Below are 18,166 nucleotides of genomic sequence, written 5' to 3' on the forward strand. Positions count from 1 at the left end.
AGTTTGCCTGCTCAGTTCCAGGGTGAAGATGGCAAAAGTCCCATCTTGTCAGTAATAAGAGGTGTGAGAGATATAAGCAGTGATGGCATCAACAATTATGAAACATCTAGTGAACATGCAGAAAGTGACATTCCCTAAAATCCCGTTACTTTAACAATTTTCCTATTTAAAAGGAATGGGAAGGATTTTTTAAGTAATAAAATGCTGTCAAATCTCCTCTTCTGTTTATAAATATGTGAGTTGCAAAGTTTTTCAAGGAAAAGATCAGGAAAGTTTTGTTCTTTGGCTTCATTCTTGGAAACCATGCAATTAGTTTTTGTTGAATTACAAAATAAATTCTCATGCAGGTGCCAAACATGAAAGACTTCAGTGAAACGAATAAATTAAATAAAGTTGTATGACACAAATAACAGAGAAGTAACCTTAGTAAAAAGTAGAAAACCTTGATGATAACCACGTTTGCATTTAATATGCGTTCACAGAAAGCACAAGGTAGCCACAGCTTACACTGCTCATACCTTTCCCAGTATTTCATCTGCACTCTGCCTACTTCCTGCCTTGGCCATTGCACTGAGGTCATAACTTGGATCACAAGAGTTGTTTTGATTTGAGTAGGAGAGTGATTTCTAGTGAAGACAATTATGACTTTATTGCAATCTTATTTATTTATTAAGAGTACAAAAATTTTCTCCTTTGTAGTTAGGAGTTACAATGTTTGTCTGGGCTGCCATGTCCCAGTTAACAATCAGAACAAAAAGCTGCTTCCAAGCTTGAAATTCTGCAGCATTTCATTCATTTTTTGCAATATATTTTGTTATCCCCTCATGCACATAGATATAACATGCAATATAATCACTTAATTAATCCACATTCAGATACAATTTTTAAAACCATTGAGACATTTCCTCTAATTATAAATACCATAAAAATATAGGTACCCATTATACATCCTCAGACAGTAGCCACTTCTACAAGAATGTGAAACCAATACTAGCTTTTTAAAAGTGGAACTTCTTTAAATAAAAAATTGTGAGTTTGCACATATCATAAAAAATTCTAGCTAATCATTTTTTGTTTAAATGGGTTACTGCATATACATGTTACATACAGGCTATGCAAAATAACACAAGGACACTGTTCAAATGTGAAAAGGACAATTTTCTTTTTGGATAATAAAGATGCCCAATGATGATGAAAGGACAGGATTTTTCTTTAGAACTAAGTAGCAGTATTAACCTCAGCCATCTTCCAGGTTTTTTGGTCACTTGACTTCACTTGGGAAAAATAATCTGTCCCTGAAAATATAAAAAGAAAAGGTGAGAAATAAAAGAACAAAAGACTTCAGGAAGTAGGCCAAAACAAATAATGTTCCCTACCTAATAATATTGCAAGAATTTGTCAGCCTGATTCAGTCCAGAGCCTTGAATCTATTCCCTGTGAACATATTACTGTTAAAAAAAGAGAGAATGGAGCTTTAACATGGCACTCTGTAGTCAGTTTATTTCACAAGTGTTGAAGGCTAGTTGAGAAAGTGGAAAATTTTTGAAGATCTTGTCACATGCTCTAAATATGTCAAACAGATCTAGAACTAAAGCTTTGAATGCGTATTTAGGGATAGCACTATACAACAATAACTTTTTTTTTACAGTGCTCTTGCAGCATGGTAGCCATGAATGTATCCTGAATGCTTTGCCTTTGATTATCAACTGCAAAATATTTCTGAGGAATTAATTTCCATCACATTTTCCTTCTTTTTCATATTACCATACAGCAGCACAAAACCACAGAAAATTGCAAAATTCTCCTGTAATGCAAATCTTCAATATGTCACAATCATATAAAGCAGTAAGCCCCACAGAAGATGCACAGTAACACATGACAAAGACTATGCAAAAGAGAACAATATCTGAAGCCAAATTAATTTATGTAATATCCTGTGTACTTCAATGTGAATATACTGCCATGTAAATTTTCAGTAAATATTATGAGATTTTAAAAGTCCTAAAAATTTAAAAAAACCCTCCACCCAACAATGAAAAAACCCAGAAATTACCTTGTTTGTGTAGTTTCAATAAACTGCAATGGGATACTGTTCAGTGTTATTAGCAATCTAGGGATTAAAAAACCCCAAACAACCACAACTCCCACAGATGAAGAAGCCAAACCCTTAGTAACCCACAAATCATGGTGGTCAGGACTTTGAGTCCTTTTATTGGAAAACCACACCAACACTTTTACTACCTTCTTTCTCCTGAAATATTAAGTTCAGTCTTTTGTCACCTGTTCTCTCAGCAGGGCATAATAAAGATATTTTTCCCCTCCAAACAAAGGTCTTTAACTGAAATGTTCTAGGCTGCTACACACGTGTGGTGGAAATGGGCCTGGCCTAATCATTTTTCCTCCCTGCCTGTGACAAATTCAGCAGAGAGTATCACTACCTCTAGAAGCTCTGCCCAGACAGAGCTGTCAGGCAGCCCATGGCTTCTTGTTTACATGTAGATGTCAAAACCAAGTTTCCTGTTCTCTAGGGGTTTAGGCCAAAAATCTAATCACAAACACATGCATGGAAGTGGTAGCCATCAGTCTTAGGAAATTAGGTCATTGAATTATAAGGAAAAAAGGTTCTGAAGTAGACATTTACTGGGATTTTCAAAATCATTATTTAAAAAACAGCAGCTAGCTCTCTCTGAAACTAGAGTGTGATCAGACTAACAAGGCCATTTTGAAAACACTAAAATTTTTTTAAAAAACCATGGATGAATGCTGGCAGAATTTCCCCAAACAATGATAGAGGAATACAGGACTGGAGAACATGTTTATTCAACGTGCCTGTATAGACAGCGGAGAGAGACAAGAAGCCCCAGAGGCTGAGTTAGTTCATAAAACAGAGTGCCTCTCTCACCACTGACTGTATAAGACACCTAAAATAATTCACTTACAGGAGCCTTTGCTAAGTGCATTGAAAAACATGGTATTCATCTGAACTAATGGACAAATGAATCTCTAATTTGATGAGTTCAAAAAATTAAAGGGGAAGGATGTAAAGTTGTTCAGTAGTACTGTGGGCCAGATACAGGATTTTGGATAACTTTTCAATAGTACTGAAACAGAGAAGGAGCACTGAAGCAAGAAATCAGATATAAACTAATTTAATGTGCATGGCCTTAGATATCTGGGGTCTTATTAATTCAATTGCTTCTGAAGTCACTGTCAAACTTTTCCAGAACAAAGAAAATTATTATTTCTCTTTACTCCCTCTTGCTATTAAGAGGGAGTAAAGAGAAATATTAATTTTCTTGATATTACAAAGGTGGAAATTTTATATATGAGCAACAAATGAAGACAAAGTATTTTCAGTCCTGAAAGGTTTCAATGTTTTTTTTTGATGTGAAAAGAAGATAGCTGAATGAAGAAAAGAGGCATTTGAAGGGTGTGGTGAACTGACTCTAGCTAGACACCAGATGCCCACCAAAGCTTCTCTGTCACTTCCCTCCCCAGCTGAGAAGAGAGAATATAAAGGAAGGCTTGTGTGTCATGGTAAGGACAGTGAGAGACACCTACTATCACAGGCAAAACAGGCTTGACTTGGGGAAATTAGTGCCTACTTTGGCCACATCCACCTGTTTCAGAGTGGGGTCCTCCATGATCAACAGGTGGATTTCTACTCACTGTGGCCCCCACGGGCTGCAGAGGCACAGCTGGACTCACAGGCTGGAATGTGACATAGTTGAATATTTCTATTACAATGATTTTTCAGTCCACATGTTTCAATGTGGTCTTCAACACGGTCTTCAACATAGGCTGCTTTGGCACTTGGGGCGCTTTCTCCCTCTCCTTCACTCATCTGGGTGCCTGCAGAGCTGTTCCTCTCAAATATTCTCACTCCTCTCTTCTGACTTTTGTCTGTGCAAGTTGTGCCCTCCCTTCTTAATTACGTTTTCAGAGACCATCACTGCAGGGCTCGGCCTTGGCCAGCGGTGGCTCTGTCCTGGAGCCACCTGGCATCCCTTCCTCCAGGAGCTTCCCAAAGAAGCAATGCCTGCAGACCCTTCACTACCAGAACCTTGCCACACAAACCCAATATGAAGGCATGAGGTTTCCATCACCACAGATGATCCTGGCCATGCATTTATTCTTTGAGATTATGAAGCCTATTTGCCTTAATCATCACATCACCATGGATTTTGCTGTGAAACACACATTGGTTTAACTGTCTCTTCAGTACTGAGTAACACTCCTCTAACTTAGGGAAGTGATTGTGTTAAAATGGCTTGGAGCAAATGACAGAGAAAATAATAGTCTTAACTTTGAATTAATTGCTTGGAAACTAAAGTCAATGAAACTATTTCTCTTCTTACATTGAAGTGTAGTTAATTGTCTGTAGGTCATAGTACTCTTGCATAAACCTGGAATCTGCACGTTTTGCACATAAACTAACCTATTAATTTTGTCTTCACCTCACTGTAACTAATTAAATTTTCAGATTTTCCAGGATAACTATATCCAGCTGCCATTACATTAAGGCAATTCTTGCTGTAAGCCATGCTAACAAATTTTCCTGTGTCTATTATAGAATCTCAAGTGTCACAGGCTGGAATGTGACATAGTTGAATATTTCTATTACAATGATTTTTCAGTCCACATGTTTCAATGCTGTTTTTTTAATTATACTTCAGAACTGGGCCAAATCACAATTGTCTGTTTTGTTCAGGGTGTAGTAAAAAATAATTAAATATATCTCTGCTCATTTAGTTAAGAACTGCATGTAAAAATGATGAGTGAGTGTTGCAAAACAGATAATTGATATGCCTCCATTATAATTTATTCTTATTTCTAACCAACATTTCCCCCAAGGCAGAACAATACCAGTATTATGGAGGTTTTTGATGCAAAGCAACCCATGTGCTAACCTTTGATCATGAAATAGGGTGGTTCTTAATCTTATTCTGTATCTCTACAGATTCATTCACTGCAAGTGAAGTGCTGAATTTATAGAACAAACTGCCAGACAAATGCTACCCTGAGTAGGCTGTTCTTTGCAATATGTATATTTGAATTAGAAAGGTCAACTGCATCCAGAAAGAATGCTTAGAACTTTTGAAATCTTTAGATCAAAAGTGTACAATGTACATAAACACCAGAATCTCATATAAGAAGAGTCATATTGGTCTAAAAGCTACAGTTTTCAAGTGTAGAACATTTACAGGATCTCAAAGAAGTATGAAATTAATTTTTTTTCCTTTGCAGAAAGATTGTTTTGTCTGTAGAAATGTCTTTAAGCAGACTACAGTTAAGTCCAATCTATTCTTTAGCCAAGATCATGGTTCTTTTCAAACTACTTTTTAAACATCTCTTTATCATGAACAGACATTAAAATTTGCTATCCATACTTCTTGCTTAAGAGTGATAGCTAAGATAAACCCTAACTGGATGAATTTATTGTAGGTTTTATTACAAGCACATATGACTGTAGTTGTTGAAGATTATTGACTGTCCGCAAATATTTTTGTCATTAAAATAGATAGTACTGTGGAAAAAGAACAGAATAGGTATGCATATCAATGAAAATTTATTTAAAGTTTAAAATAAATTTAAGAAATATTTCTGAAATTCCTGTTTAAAATTTATGTAAAGCTTTCAAGGTAGTGGGACTTCAAAAGAAAATATAGTTCTATAGACCCAGCTAAAACTTTGAAACTACATTTTCAACATGGTAAGAAAGCCCTGTCTCTCTTCTGCAAATAACAATCTGTGGATAACCTTCGTGAACATCATGTGATTCCTACCTCTCCAAACATTCGTTATTGTACTCATGAAAGGAATAAGGGAAGTGGTCTCAGGCCTTTGCAATGAAGCGCTTCTGTGACAACAGCTGAACTTTATCCCAGGCAGAATAAACTTTTGACGAAGAGCTCTGGCGGAAATGTTGAACATCTATCTTCATGAACAGCATACAGGATAAATAATCCAAGTGATATTATTACAAGAAGCACTTTGTGAGTGTTAACTAGAGAATTCAGAGCTTAATCCAGTTTATTACCATATATTCAACATAAAGATTTAATTTAATCTAGTGTTATAGATGAAAATTTAAATATGCCAGACTCAGGAAATATAAAATTGAGGTTCTCACAGCCATTGGCATTGAGCCCCTTTGCAGAGGCATTGAATTTTATTAGATCAATGCTGTAAGGATATGCTGCTGGCTACAATGCAGTTAAGTGACAGGTGCTGTGAAAAACATAACATTCAAGTTCCCAGCTTCCCCACACTTTCCATATCCTCTTGAATTAACATAAATATTTGTAATGAATATAATATATGGCATTCCACACTGAATTATTTTGGCGTTTGGAAAAAAAGATAATTTTTCATTGGAAAGTACCTCTGTAATCTACCAACTACTGACTAAATTTAATGAGGTGCTATATACTAAATGTACTTCAAATCTTTATGTTAATAGCTGATATTTTCGGTTCCTGGTTTGTATGGGTTGTCTATTGCAAAATGCCTTAAAAGGTAATGTATTCTAAACTTTTATTGAAACTCATGAGGTAAAGGGATTTGAGTTGATGGAAATGAGAAAGAAAAATTTCTGATAATTTGCTTCTCGCTTTTTCCTTCAAGGTCTCTAGAGTTTCCAGCAGAGCTTTGTACCTGTATGCTTCATATTTGCTTATATTAACTTTGAGATACCATGTTGCTGGTTGAGGATTCACGTAATTTATGAAATGTAACTGAATGCATTTAGGTGTTGTGGTGAACACAGAGAAGGAACCCTATGATGGCAAACAGCTGCAAGGGTCTACAGTGCACAAAGATCAACCATCCTAAAATTGTAAGTCACTAAAAAAATATAATTAACTATTTCCTACACCACATCACCTGAGATTAGGTCAAAGTAATACTGACCAGCTGTTTCATGATCCCCTGACCCCAAACATCATTGCTGCAATTAATATGGACCAGCCAGACAGGACCACCTAGAATCCTAATGAACCAAGCCTTAGAGAAATGCCTATTCTTTGCTAGGTCTGTGAGGACTTTCCCATCTCAGTGTCTTAAAGAAGGAAGATACAAATTATCTAAAACTATTATTTCACCATATTTCTTTAATCAGGTTTATTATAAAATGCCAACTTGTAACACATGCATTCAGACATTAGTAAAGAGCTCTCTGCAATGCTGTGTGCTCAAGCCTGAATGGAAAGCAGCAGCTAAAGTTTTGCCCCAACACACACACATGTACAGTCTCCTCAGAGGAGAGCATTTTCTTTCTTTCTAGGTAGGGGGCAGGTGGGGGGCAAGTGGTTATTGAGTTAATTTGATACTGGTCATACCTAAATTCAATTGCCTGCTCTATTACAGAACAACGGGGTCCATAATTTATGAGAAATTTTCTCAGCTGTAAAGCACAGACCATTGGTATGAGATTAGCTTTAAATAAATTAATTTGCATCTCTGTAGCTGGCTAACTGCAAAAGTATAACTCTTACATGTATACGATGTTTTAATCAAGACTGCATACCTTTGTTTTCACAAAGTTCGTGAATTAAAAATATGCTCCATTCCATGGCACTCAATATGGAAATAATAGTCTTGCTCTGCTTTGCAAAGCGGCTGTAAAAATATACTTCAGAAACAGTAGTATATTGACCTGGCATAGGATGAACATATACAACTCATGTTTGGAAGACATTCACGTACATATTTGTCCACTTTGTGAAATTCAAAGGGAAAACCAAAAAAAATTGTGACTTATTTCTATGTTTGATTTCCACGTGCAGTTTTTGAAAATTTTTTTCTTAAAAAGTCCTTTATTCTGGATAATAGAAACCATGATCAAGATCAGATTAATTATGGGGTTTTTTTTATATTCTTCTGTTTGTCTATCTTTTCTTCTAATTTCGCACTGCTACATTCTTTTGTATCCCCAAAAAACATTAACCAAGTTACTTTTAAGACTCTCTTCACATGCTTCATCGTGTCAAGATCCATTAAATTTAAGCATAATCAAACACAGTTAGAAATCTGTTTGAAATGTGTTTCTACTGTATCTTATGATTTCCTTGTTTATTTAACCCTGGGTGACAATGCTGCAGCATTGTTTAGAGCTTCATGTTGAGATGTTTGTCTATTATGACAGAGAAAAGATACACGTTTTTCTCCCTGTGATTAAACCTAAATTATGGTTTAAATGAAAGGGCCTTTTATTACCTGAAGAAGTTCACCAACTAAGTCTTTTTTACATTTATTTGGTGTTTTTTATGTTGGAGTAAGATACATGAACAGAGGTTTTGTTTTCTGAGTGTATTTAGTTCTGTGCGGTTATCCTAAATAAACATGTGATGCAATTGGTGTAAGAGTGAACTTTTATTTTTACAAGACTTGTATGGAATAACTTTTAGTGTTCATACTATACGTAGTGTGTTTATCACTCTTTTATTAGTTGAAAATGAAATGAAATATTTCTTAATTTGAACCCCAAATTGAAAAGCTACATTAAGGTAAAGTTAATACTGCAAGGCAGTGACTGTAAATGAAGGGAAACTATTGTTTTAGTTATCATAAAACAGAGTCTGCTCAACTGTTAGGGTCAAATTTTAAAATTTGAATATTTTCAAGTAAGAAACTATGATGTATGACTGTAGTACTCCTTGCAATGAATTTTTCTTTTCTGTGAATCTTCTCTCTTTCCATTTTTCCATTTTTACCTTCTCCTCTTCTGCAGTTTCCTTGTGATCCCCTGCATCATTCCATTCCTTCATCCTCTCTCCTCCTGTGTAAAATACTAGGTTTCCCCATAATGTTGTCCTTAGCTCTGCCTTTTCAGTGTCATGCAGTGAAACCAAAGCAGCAGCAGTAACCAACATCAATAAATATTAAAAGATCAATGATAATTTAGGTAAGAAAGCTATTGATTCTCTGTTCCTATACACAATCTCCCTTAAGTCATTAAATCATCATAGGTGAGGAAACTTGCACTTAAGAACACAGGAACAGAGTTTATCTACTGTATTATATCTTTGTCTCAACAATCCCACCTGTTTTATCTGGACCCGTGTGTGATCTTATTATTCATGCAACAATCATTATATAATTTAGGTTAACCACAGTTTTATTTATTCAAATTATATTGGACAACAAGGTTGTTGTTATAAATATATAAATATAAAATAAAAATATCGAACCACATAAAAGTATGTTAAAATTGGTCATAGAGAGACTAATCAGCCTGGCAAGATCAGTTAGCATATTTTTAAATACCAGAGCAGAAATTCAGTAAACATTTCAGGCATATCTAGCAGTTAGATAAATTTCTATCTCAGTTTTAAAACTGCTTGTAAACCTATGTCCTTTCTGTACTATCAGACATTGCTCAGCTCACAAATAAGACTCTGTCATCCTTACTTTCTCTTGGCCACTCTGCTTGTTCTCTACTTTGTCTCCATAAGCTTTGGACACAGATGTTGATGGACAGTTAACAGACTCTTTTTTCAGGCTGCATCCACTCACAGAAATATTAGGAAAATGACACCTATTCCTACAGGTCAAAATCATGGATCAATTACAGCACACATATCTGATTCTGCAATGGCAGTATTTTCATTCCCAGGACCTGATGAAGGTCCCTTTTGAACTGATGAAGAACTTCAAAGATAATGAGAAGGAGATCTGGACAGTAGTCACAAAAATATTAGTGTTGAGTAACAGTACAATACCCTCCTGATGTGTAAAAGAACAAAGTTTGTAAATTTGTTATGTTCGTATGTACTAATAAGAGAAGCACATAATGCTTCAAGAAATCTGCTATTATAATTTAAAAATAACTAAAATTCTGTATAATTGATTTTCAATTAAATTAAATCTTTTAGTAATGGGGTTATCAATCTAGTTTCAAGCAAATCACCAAAGTGCAGCAAACACACTAGCTGCTTATTGAAAATTATGCCCAGCGAAAAAGTGAAAATCATGCAATGATTTCTGAAGAGGGAATACATATTATGTATTATTAGAAAGTATATAGCTCTTGGACCCAGAGATTTCAAGTCACTGTAGAATTGTAAGATGGTACTATTCAGGACTGTTTAGTGAAATGGCAGTATGCAAGTGACAGTGTCCTTCACACAGGATACTCTGGTCAGAAATCACCTAAGAAGCAGCATTAAGAAATGACTGAATTAAACCTGTGCTTTGTCTTCCTTTAGGCACGATGACTACCTCACTTCAGTATCCCCAGAATGGGAAAAGTGCCTCAGCAGTTTCAAGCAGCAGTGACCATCTTGTTCCAGCCATACTGAGCTCCTCAGAACCAGAGAGCCAGTGAGAACAATTTGAGAACAATATGCACAAACAATGCCAAGATACTCATGTTTATCTGAATGCATCAGCTATTCTATCATCAAGCCATAACAAACATCGTCAGTTCATAATTTGGGATAAACAGAGCCTGCCATATGCCAAAAATTTTCAAGTATTGTGAGATCAGTTTGGTACACAGAGAGAAAATAAAACCAAAGAAACCTTTTCCCTCTCAAAGCAGCCCACTTTTTGCTCAAAAAACCCCCAGAGTATGCAGATATTTGACATAAAAATGCTTTATCCTGCAATATTTCAGATTTTATATTAATTTTATCTACCTTTTATGTCCATGATCAGTTTGGTTCAGGCTGGCAAAACTGTTTGCTGACTTTGGAAGCCTATCACCGGGGCAGAGTTTAACTTCCAATTCCAAGATATAAAACGAGAAAAAAATCAGAATGTTTTGTGATCCATTTATAAAAAACACTACACTGAGTTGTATCAGATTATTGAACTTGAATTCTAAATTATTAGGCTGACTGTTTTTAAATGTTTTGTTACCAATTATCTACAACATTTACTAGAAAGCTATGGAAGATAATGCTCCTTTGCTTTTAGGAATGATGAAGCATTTTCAACAATTGGAAACATTCTTTTTAAAAAAAACAACAGAACCAAAACAACAAACAAAAAATTTGGAAGATTTACTGTATTCACAACAACCACTTAGATCCTGAAATGTTATCATTTTCTCAGGGACATAAGTAGCTTATCGGAAAATCCCTAACCAGTTGTACAGCTAACATCTGCTTCTCTCCAAATAAATACCCAGGAGCTTATCTGTGAAACTATGCTGTCACTATTTCAGATATCAGCTCCCTTTTACTTACCAGTTCAGCCCTAACACAATACCAATCCCAGATTCAGTGACATTTGCATTGCTAACCCCAGTATCCTTTTACTTTCCATCACAGTCTACACAGTTCTTTCCAAATTTCATTCCATTGTATTTATCAGTCAGTTTTTCTCTTTTTTCCTTGGTTAATTAGTTTTCAATGCTTTGCTTTTGTTTCAGGAGAGAAATTATAGGAGCATGCCGTTCACTTTAAATATCATTTCAGCATCTGAAAACAGCAAAAAGAAAAAGTGTTTTCACTTTTGTAGACCTGTCTTTATTAAAGCACATTTTGCTGCTTAGTAAGAATGCAAATAACAGAGTCTGTATTCAACTGTAGAAACAGGATATGTTCACTTATTCTTAACATAAACTGATTTGGCTGCATATTCGATGTTAAAATCTTCGTCTATATAAAGAACATGTAACCCACCTCTAGACATGAGAGCTACTCCTCGTAAAATTTGAGGTTTCTGCTAAGCATAGACGTGTTTGAGTAGATTGGGAATAAGTAAGATGAATGAAGTGAAAAAATTTAGGGGCAGAATGCAAAAATGAGTATTAGCCTGATTCAGCAATGAAGTGTCTTTGCCCACTTAAACATTTGATCTGCTGTTGCATGATGAAGAGATAAATTTTCAAGGATGAAAAATTGTTATCTTCAGTAGTGGCTTGGAAAGTAAATCTTCCACAGGCTCCTGCTCTGTGTGGAACTGCATATGGAGCCTCCAGCAGAAGTGCACAAGTGAAAGTGACCTGAGGCACAAGGGATTTATGCCAAATCACTTTCTTCCTAGACAGGTGATGATTTCCTTCTGAAAAAAGATACATTTCTTACAAGGGAGAAAGAAAAATTACTATCTTTACATCCTTGAATTCATGTTGTCTGTCTTTTCTGGATCCCATTAGGAACATAACAAACAGCTAAAGGCAAATATCTTCCACTCTGACCTTGGGAAACCAAAGAAGTTACCACAGTACTGAGCCCAAAAAGCTTGTGAGTAAACATTCAGTCTAAACTTGCAAACATCATTAAAGGTTACCTGTCACTTTCATGGCCTATTAATTCTAAGGACTACTTGTTTTCACAGTGAAAATTTGAACTTTATTTTCAGTTGCACTTTCTATCCAGTGACTATGTCTTTTTACTCTTTTTTTTTCTTTTTTCTATTCTGTTCTCCTTGCCAAGTATTTTGAAAAATATTGCCAAGCAAAATTACCAAGAAAAATAGATTGAAAAATATTGCCAAGCAATCTATTTTTCAAAATACTGATCACAGAATGAGATATGATATTCCACTACCTGCCTCACAAAACCAGCAGTAAACATCTCATTGTAATCACCTGTGTTCTACTCTCTTTGTAAACATACAGGAACTAAATTTTAGGTCAACAACTTTAACCTAGAAACTACCACCATCTAAGTCAAACTGACTTACAGAATATTCTCCATTGTTTAGGCATATTTTGCATTAATCTTTGCTGGCTGTTTGATATTTTTAGAAACTAAAACATATGTGACATAAAATTGCTTCTGTTGAAAAGATGAAAGATAAATGGACTGTTCAAAAAATGACCAGTTAAATCACAGACAGAGAAAAGTAGAAAGAAATAAAAACTTTATGAAGGGGATGTTACTCACTCCTGATGAATTGAACAGAATACCATCTATGCAATGCAGAAAGAAGATCACAGGTTCAGAAACACATCAAAGTGGAGGGTCAACTATACAGTGCATGAAAACATACAAGGACCACTATTCACCCGTCATAGTCTGGCCATGTAGAGCAATTAGAAGTAACATTACAGCCACTGTACCTTGAGGGCAGCTTGGAGATGCTTTCATAATGTGATGTTACAGTGACATCCTCGGCTGACTGCCCTGTTCCTTCACATAGCCAGTTGTATAAACTGTGTAGCTGTGTCTGGCAAATTCATTTTTCCCCTGCAAGCTTGAGCGGTTCATGTATTGCTGAATTGATTTGTACAGGTGCAGTAAAACCCAAGCTTCCCGTGTTTTTTCCACCTGTGTGTGTACAGATTAGTAACCAGGCATGCACTCTGTATGAGGTCAGATACTGCTATGAATGATTTTTTCCCTTCCCTGTCAGCAGCACAACAATTCCCTGATCTGGAAGGATCATGAAATAGATGACATTTCAGTAAGTACAACAGGCCAGGTTGTACTCAGGATCACATCATGTGGTTCCACTGAATCCTTTTATAAATGGCATTTGTATATGACAGGCTGACACAGCGCTGAAGAAATCCTGCCCTCATCAATTCTCATTACAAAGGTGTATTCAACACAGCTGACCCACTAAACAAATAACTCAGCAACCTACAGCTTTTAAAAAATACCGTAACCTTTCTTTTTGAAAAATAGTTGTATTTATACAGATGATGAGGAGCTGCAGGTAAGTCATGACATATGAGCTCTATCACTTGATTTCACATACGTGAGAAAACCAAGGACATGTAATTCTCAACATTGATACTGCCACCTCTGCTCTGGTTATCTGAGGAACTGCAAAAGAGCTGTGTCGTGAATGAGTGGTTTAGGTTGCTCAAAGACTTGCCATCAAATACATCAGCAAAAGTAGGTTTGATATGAATTTGTAAAAGCACAACTTTAAGTCTGATGGCAAGGTTCACTATATTACTTACAATATGGACGAAATACACAAAAGAAAATCTATTTCTAATTAAGCCTACCTAGAAGACACATAAGGGAAAGGGACACCCTCCCATTGAGTGCTTTAGGTATTGTTTTATATCCTTTAAGATATGAGTCGTTGGCTATGTCTGAGTCAAAGATTCGAACTAGCCACCTCTAAGCTCTCATTGGGAGTTTAGGAAGTAAGTGGGTCCACTCTGAACCTCAGATTCACCAACAAATGCAGCAGGGCTGCAGGATCTTCTAGTATGCTTCTCCCACGTTGACTCCTGTATAGAAAAGCTGGCTGGGCCATGAGGTCATGGGAAGTTTGCAGTGCTTCCCAGGCTGGAAATAAGCTGACAACTGTAAAATGAGTCCTACTAACAGGATCAAAATAAAACAACGCTGCAGATGTAAATTTTGGCCAAAAAAAAAAAAAAAAAGCAATTTGCAATGAAACAAGTTGTAAATCAGACCAACTGCTGAATTTTCAAACGTACATGTATTATTTTCACACTACCTGTAGTAGTTCAAACAAAGCTACAGGTACCACATATACCTAGCTTAAGAGCCTTTCCGTTGGTGTTTCAAACATTTACAGCTCAGATTTCCACTGTCTTTGCACATCTTCAAGAGGAGGTTTTTAAGACTAAATATTGCCCTGCTATGAATGCTGCTTGGGCAAACGGGTGGGGCTTGCACCGATCCCAAAAGCTGGGAAGAGTAACTCATCCTGGTTTTGGGAGGTAGGGTGCTCCTCCTTAACACACACTGTATTTAAAACTGGAAGCTGGTTTATAAAAGGGATGGGTGCAACCTGTGCCTTGCTTCTTCCCAAAAGGCGCGGGGACTGCTGGAAGCGGCTGCACGATGCTGACCGGAGATGCTGGCCGAGGCCGGGCAGAAGAGCCGGACTCAGACGGGAGCTCCCGCTTCCCTGGCACTGCTTTCCGTCCTCGGGTGCAGCTGCCGCCCCGCCCGGGAAAGGGCACCGTGCTGCCTGCCAGCAAGGGAATCTCCGACTCTCCTCGGGCTCTGCCTCTACCTGGCCTTGAGGTACTGCCCAACGGGGATCGCGGGGCAAGAGGAGGCTCTCAGTCCCGCCAGCACCGCAGCCTGGCCAGGTGGGGAGACAGAGCCGGCTCAGCCGAGCTCCGCCGCGGGGAACCAGCCGACGCCGCCGCGCTCGCTCCTACCCGGCAGAGCACGGCCGCCGTTTGGCGGCGGAGCGGCGCGGCCCGGCCCGGCCCGGCCCAGCGGGGCGCGGGCCCGTCCCGGCGGAGGGCGCGGCCCGTCCCGCCCCCGCGCCGCGCACGGCGCCAGCAGCCCGAGCGGCGGCACCACCTCGGCGGCGCTGGGCTGGGCTCCCCCCGCGCGTCTTTCTCGCCGCCTTTTCCTGTCTGCATCCTCCCCGGTCCTCCCCCCCTCCCCCCCCGCCATTTTCACCCGGGAGGAGCTCGGCGGGACTTTCCTGAAACTTCTCGGGGAAACTCGCCCGGCGCCTCCGGGGCGGCCGCAAACTTTTCGCGGCGGTGCCCGACTCTGCCCCCTCCGTCCGTGACTCCTCGGCTCCGGCGGCGGCTTCGGCGGGAAGTTTCCGATGAGTGCCCCTCCGCTGATCCGGCCGCCCAGCCCGCTGCCGCCGCCGGGCGCTGCTGCCGGCGGCGGCGTCGCCTTCCACCTCCAGATCGGGCTGAGCCGGGAGCCGGTGCTGCTGCTGCAGGACTCCTCGGGGGACTTCAGCCTCGCCCACGTCCGGGAAATGGCTTGCTCCATCGTAGACCAGAAGGTAAGAAGGCCCCAAAGCGAGCCCCCTCGCCGCCAGCCCGGACCCGCTGCCCGCGGCCGCTGTTGTTGGCTGTGAACTTTCCTTTCCCGGCGGCTCTGCTCCTGGGGTAAACGAAACCTATCCCAAGTTCCCCGCCGCCGGCCCCACTTCCTTCCCCCGGCGCCCCACTTGTCTCTCTGCCGTGCCCCCCACGACCCCGGTGCGGAGGAGGTTCTGTGCGGGATGCTCACATGCGAGCTTGACTTTTATTGCGCTGCCAGGGGGTGTAAGTGGCTGTGCGAACTAAAAGCCGTTATTAAAAACAAACTCCGGCCGGATCTATCCGCTGCTTTTTAATGCTGCGGAAGGGGGGGCGCGGGGGGCAGAAAGCTGTCAGCTCTGATGGCAGCGCGGCGCCCCGGGGCAGTTCACGCTGTCCCGGCCTCTCCTGGGAAAGGAAAGTTTCCACTAAAAAAAAAAAAAAAAGGAAAAAAAGCAAACAGTAACAAGGAAAAACCAACCCCGACAGCCCAGGATTCAAAGCGGCGCGCAGCCTTTCCTTGTGCCGGGCCGCCCGGCGGAGCTGCCGGCCGGGGCTGGGGCCCCGCGGTGCTGCCCGGCCGGGCCGGTGCTGGCGCTGGGGCGGGCGCCGGCCGGGGCTGCGCGGTGCGGGTGGCGCCGGGGGCAGCCCCCGCAGCTGGCAGGTGGCCGCGGCGCGGGAGGGGCTGAGTCAGCCCCGGCTGGCGGCTCTGGGTCACCGGGCCGGCGGGTGGGGAGCCCCGCTGCCCGCGCGGGTGGCGCGCACCGCAACCCCTCCGGAGCGGCACCGGCGTCAGGCGCGGGTCACCTGCGCTTCGGGGAAACTCGCGCTGTGCGCTGAAATCCACCGGGCTTCTGCCTGATCCACCGCTGCCTTTGTCGTCTCTGATTTCTCTGTTTTAACAATCCTGTTGTGTAATAGTTTTACTTTATACGTGGTTGTTGTGTGAAAGGCCCATAGGTAAAAGTATCATAGCGATTGTAAAGGATAAAAAAGCCTGCCTAAATATTCAGGATTATTAAAATGGAAAAAAATTCTTCCTCTTCCCGCTTTGTTTTTACCGAGGTAAAAAAAAATTCAGACAGGGATTGACTTTATTTTTTGTTGTTCTTTAAGTTATAGCTTTGCCTTGTATCTCTCTGTAGATCATCAACCTGAACTTCACTGAATAGTGGAACTCCTTTTTTGTTGAAGAGCAACTCACGAAGCGTTTTCAAAAAAGTATAAAATATGCACCCATTTTCTAAATTGTGCATTCTTTATGGTTTAAGAAATTGCGATCTGCTTTTTAAAATTAAATTTTGGAGAAAGGTGTACCCTTTCACGTTACTATATTTGTTTTTAAAGCTGGGCCAACGCTCTCACTTGGTTACATATACATCTGAAATAGCTTAAATGTATTCCATATTTCACCATTCAGAAGTTATTGTGCTAGCAATAATGGAAAAGCTAAGATTGTTGTTTCATTGTTTCTATTTACTGTTCTTGAATAGTTAATTAATTAATGGGCTTACTGTAAGCTTGATTTTAAACCTCATTTCCTAACAATATACCATTGTGTAAAGAAAATTACATGTGCTGGTCTGTGCTCAAACAGTCAAACTTACTTGAGTGAGTACTGACACAAAAATTTTGAACACTAGTTTGTTGCAGTTTCTTAATTGTATAAAAGCATCATGTAGCTGCTTCTCTGTAGGGCACATTTGAATGAGGAACTTTCTTCTACTCAGTTTCTCATAGCTGAAATATCTGCTTTCCCAAGGCTGTCGAGAGGGAAGTGGCTCACAGAAAGGGAAAACTGGAAGAAAGGCTTTGGTTTGTTTGTTTTTATTTTCTTTTCTTGTTAAATTGTGGCCTCTACCTCCTCCACCCTGCAGAACAATTCATATGTTATTTAGTCCTTAGAGCCTCCATTTTCAGCTTAAGACTGCAAGTACGTATACACTATATACATGATTTTATTGTTTCACTAATCCTGATGGGATTGTTTGCATATTCAGAGTTACTTGGCATACTGGCAGAGACTTAAAAAAAGTTATGTGATATCTAAAACTGTTACAAGATAACTATTTGTGTCTTGTAGGTTTATGATTTTATCTTTTCCTGAAATGATTTGCAATGGTGTCTACTCTTGATTTTATAACAAACATGCATTTGCTTATCACAATCAAGCAGGACACTACACTGTGAAGAATTTTATATTGAAATCTCATGCTATTTTGAAAGTTTTTCTGGGTCTGTAGAGTAGTGGTCAACTAGGCAACAATTTCCTTTGAAACTTCCTATTTGGTCTGGACAGTTGAAGCAGGATATAAGGATGAGAAATTGTGGTTTTGATTTTCTCGATGGTTGTCATCTTAGACTGCTAAAATCAACACTGTGTCTGTAGTGTGCTGTTAAATATTTAAGCAGTCCTCTTGCACACAGCTTTTTTTTTAGGATTGTGCTGACTTTTCTTCAGTATCAGAGTCAGATGATCTGCTTATAGGGAGCCTCTTCCAT

At 39.5% G+C, this 18,166-nt stretch overlaps 1 protein-coding gene and 1 long non-coding RNA gene across 3 annotated transcripts in view; one reads left to right on the top strand and one right to left on the bottom strand.

Annotated features, from left to right (window-relative positions):
* Positions 1-447: 447 nt before the first annotated feature.
* LOC139589991 (uncharacterized) lies at positions 448-15,058 on the bottom strand. The gene is made up of 3 exons (XR_011679179.1): positions 11,193-15,058; positions 1,377-1,448; positions 448-1,295 (listed from the first exon to the last, which is right to left on the bottom strand). It is a non-coding gene; the product is annotated as an uncharacterized lncRNA (long non-coding RNA).
* Positions 15,059-15,162: 104 nt separating this feature from the next.
* The window catches only part of PRKD1 (protein kinase D1), a 112,675-nt gene continuing 109,671 nt past the window's right edge, over positions 15,163-18,166 (top strand). For both annotated transcript variants that reach the window (XM_071426977.1, XM_071426978.1), the window contains exon 1: positions 15,163-15,645. In XM_071426977.1, the coding sequence (XP_071283078.1) occupies positions 15,457-15,645 (189 nt within the window). In that variant the 5' untranslated portion in view covers positions 15,163-15,456. The remainder of the gene's footprint in view (positions 15,646-18,166) is intronic.

Source organism: Agelaius tricolor, unplaced genomic scaffold, assembly GCF_023055355.1.
Source record: "Agelaius tricolor isolate 1412-34295 unplaced genomic scaffold, bAgeTri1.0.p SCAF_5, whole genome shotgun sequence".
Lineage (NCBI taxonomy): Eukaryota > Metazoa > Chordata > Aves > Passeriformes > Icteridae > Agelaius > Agelaius tricolor.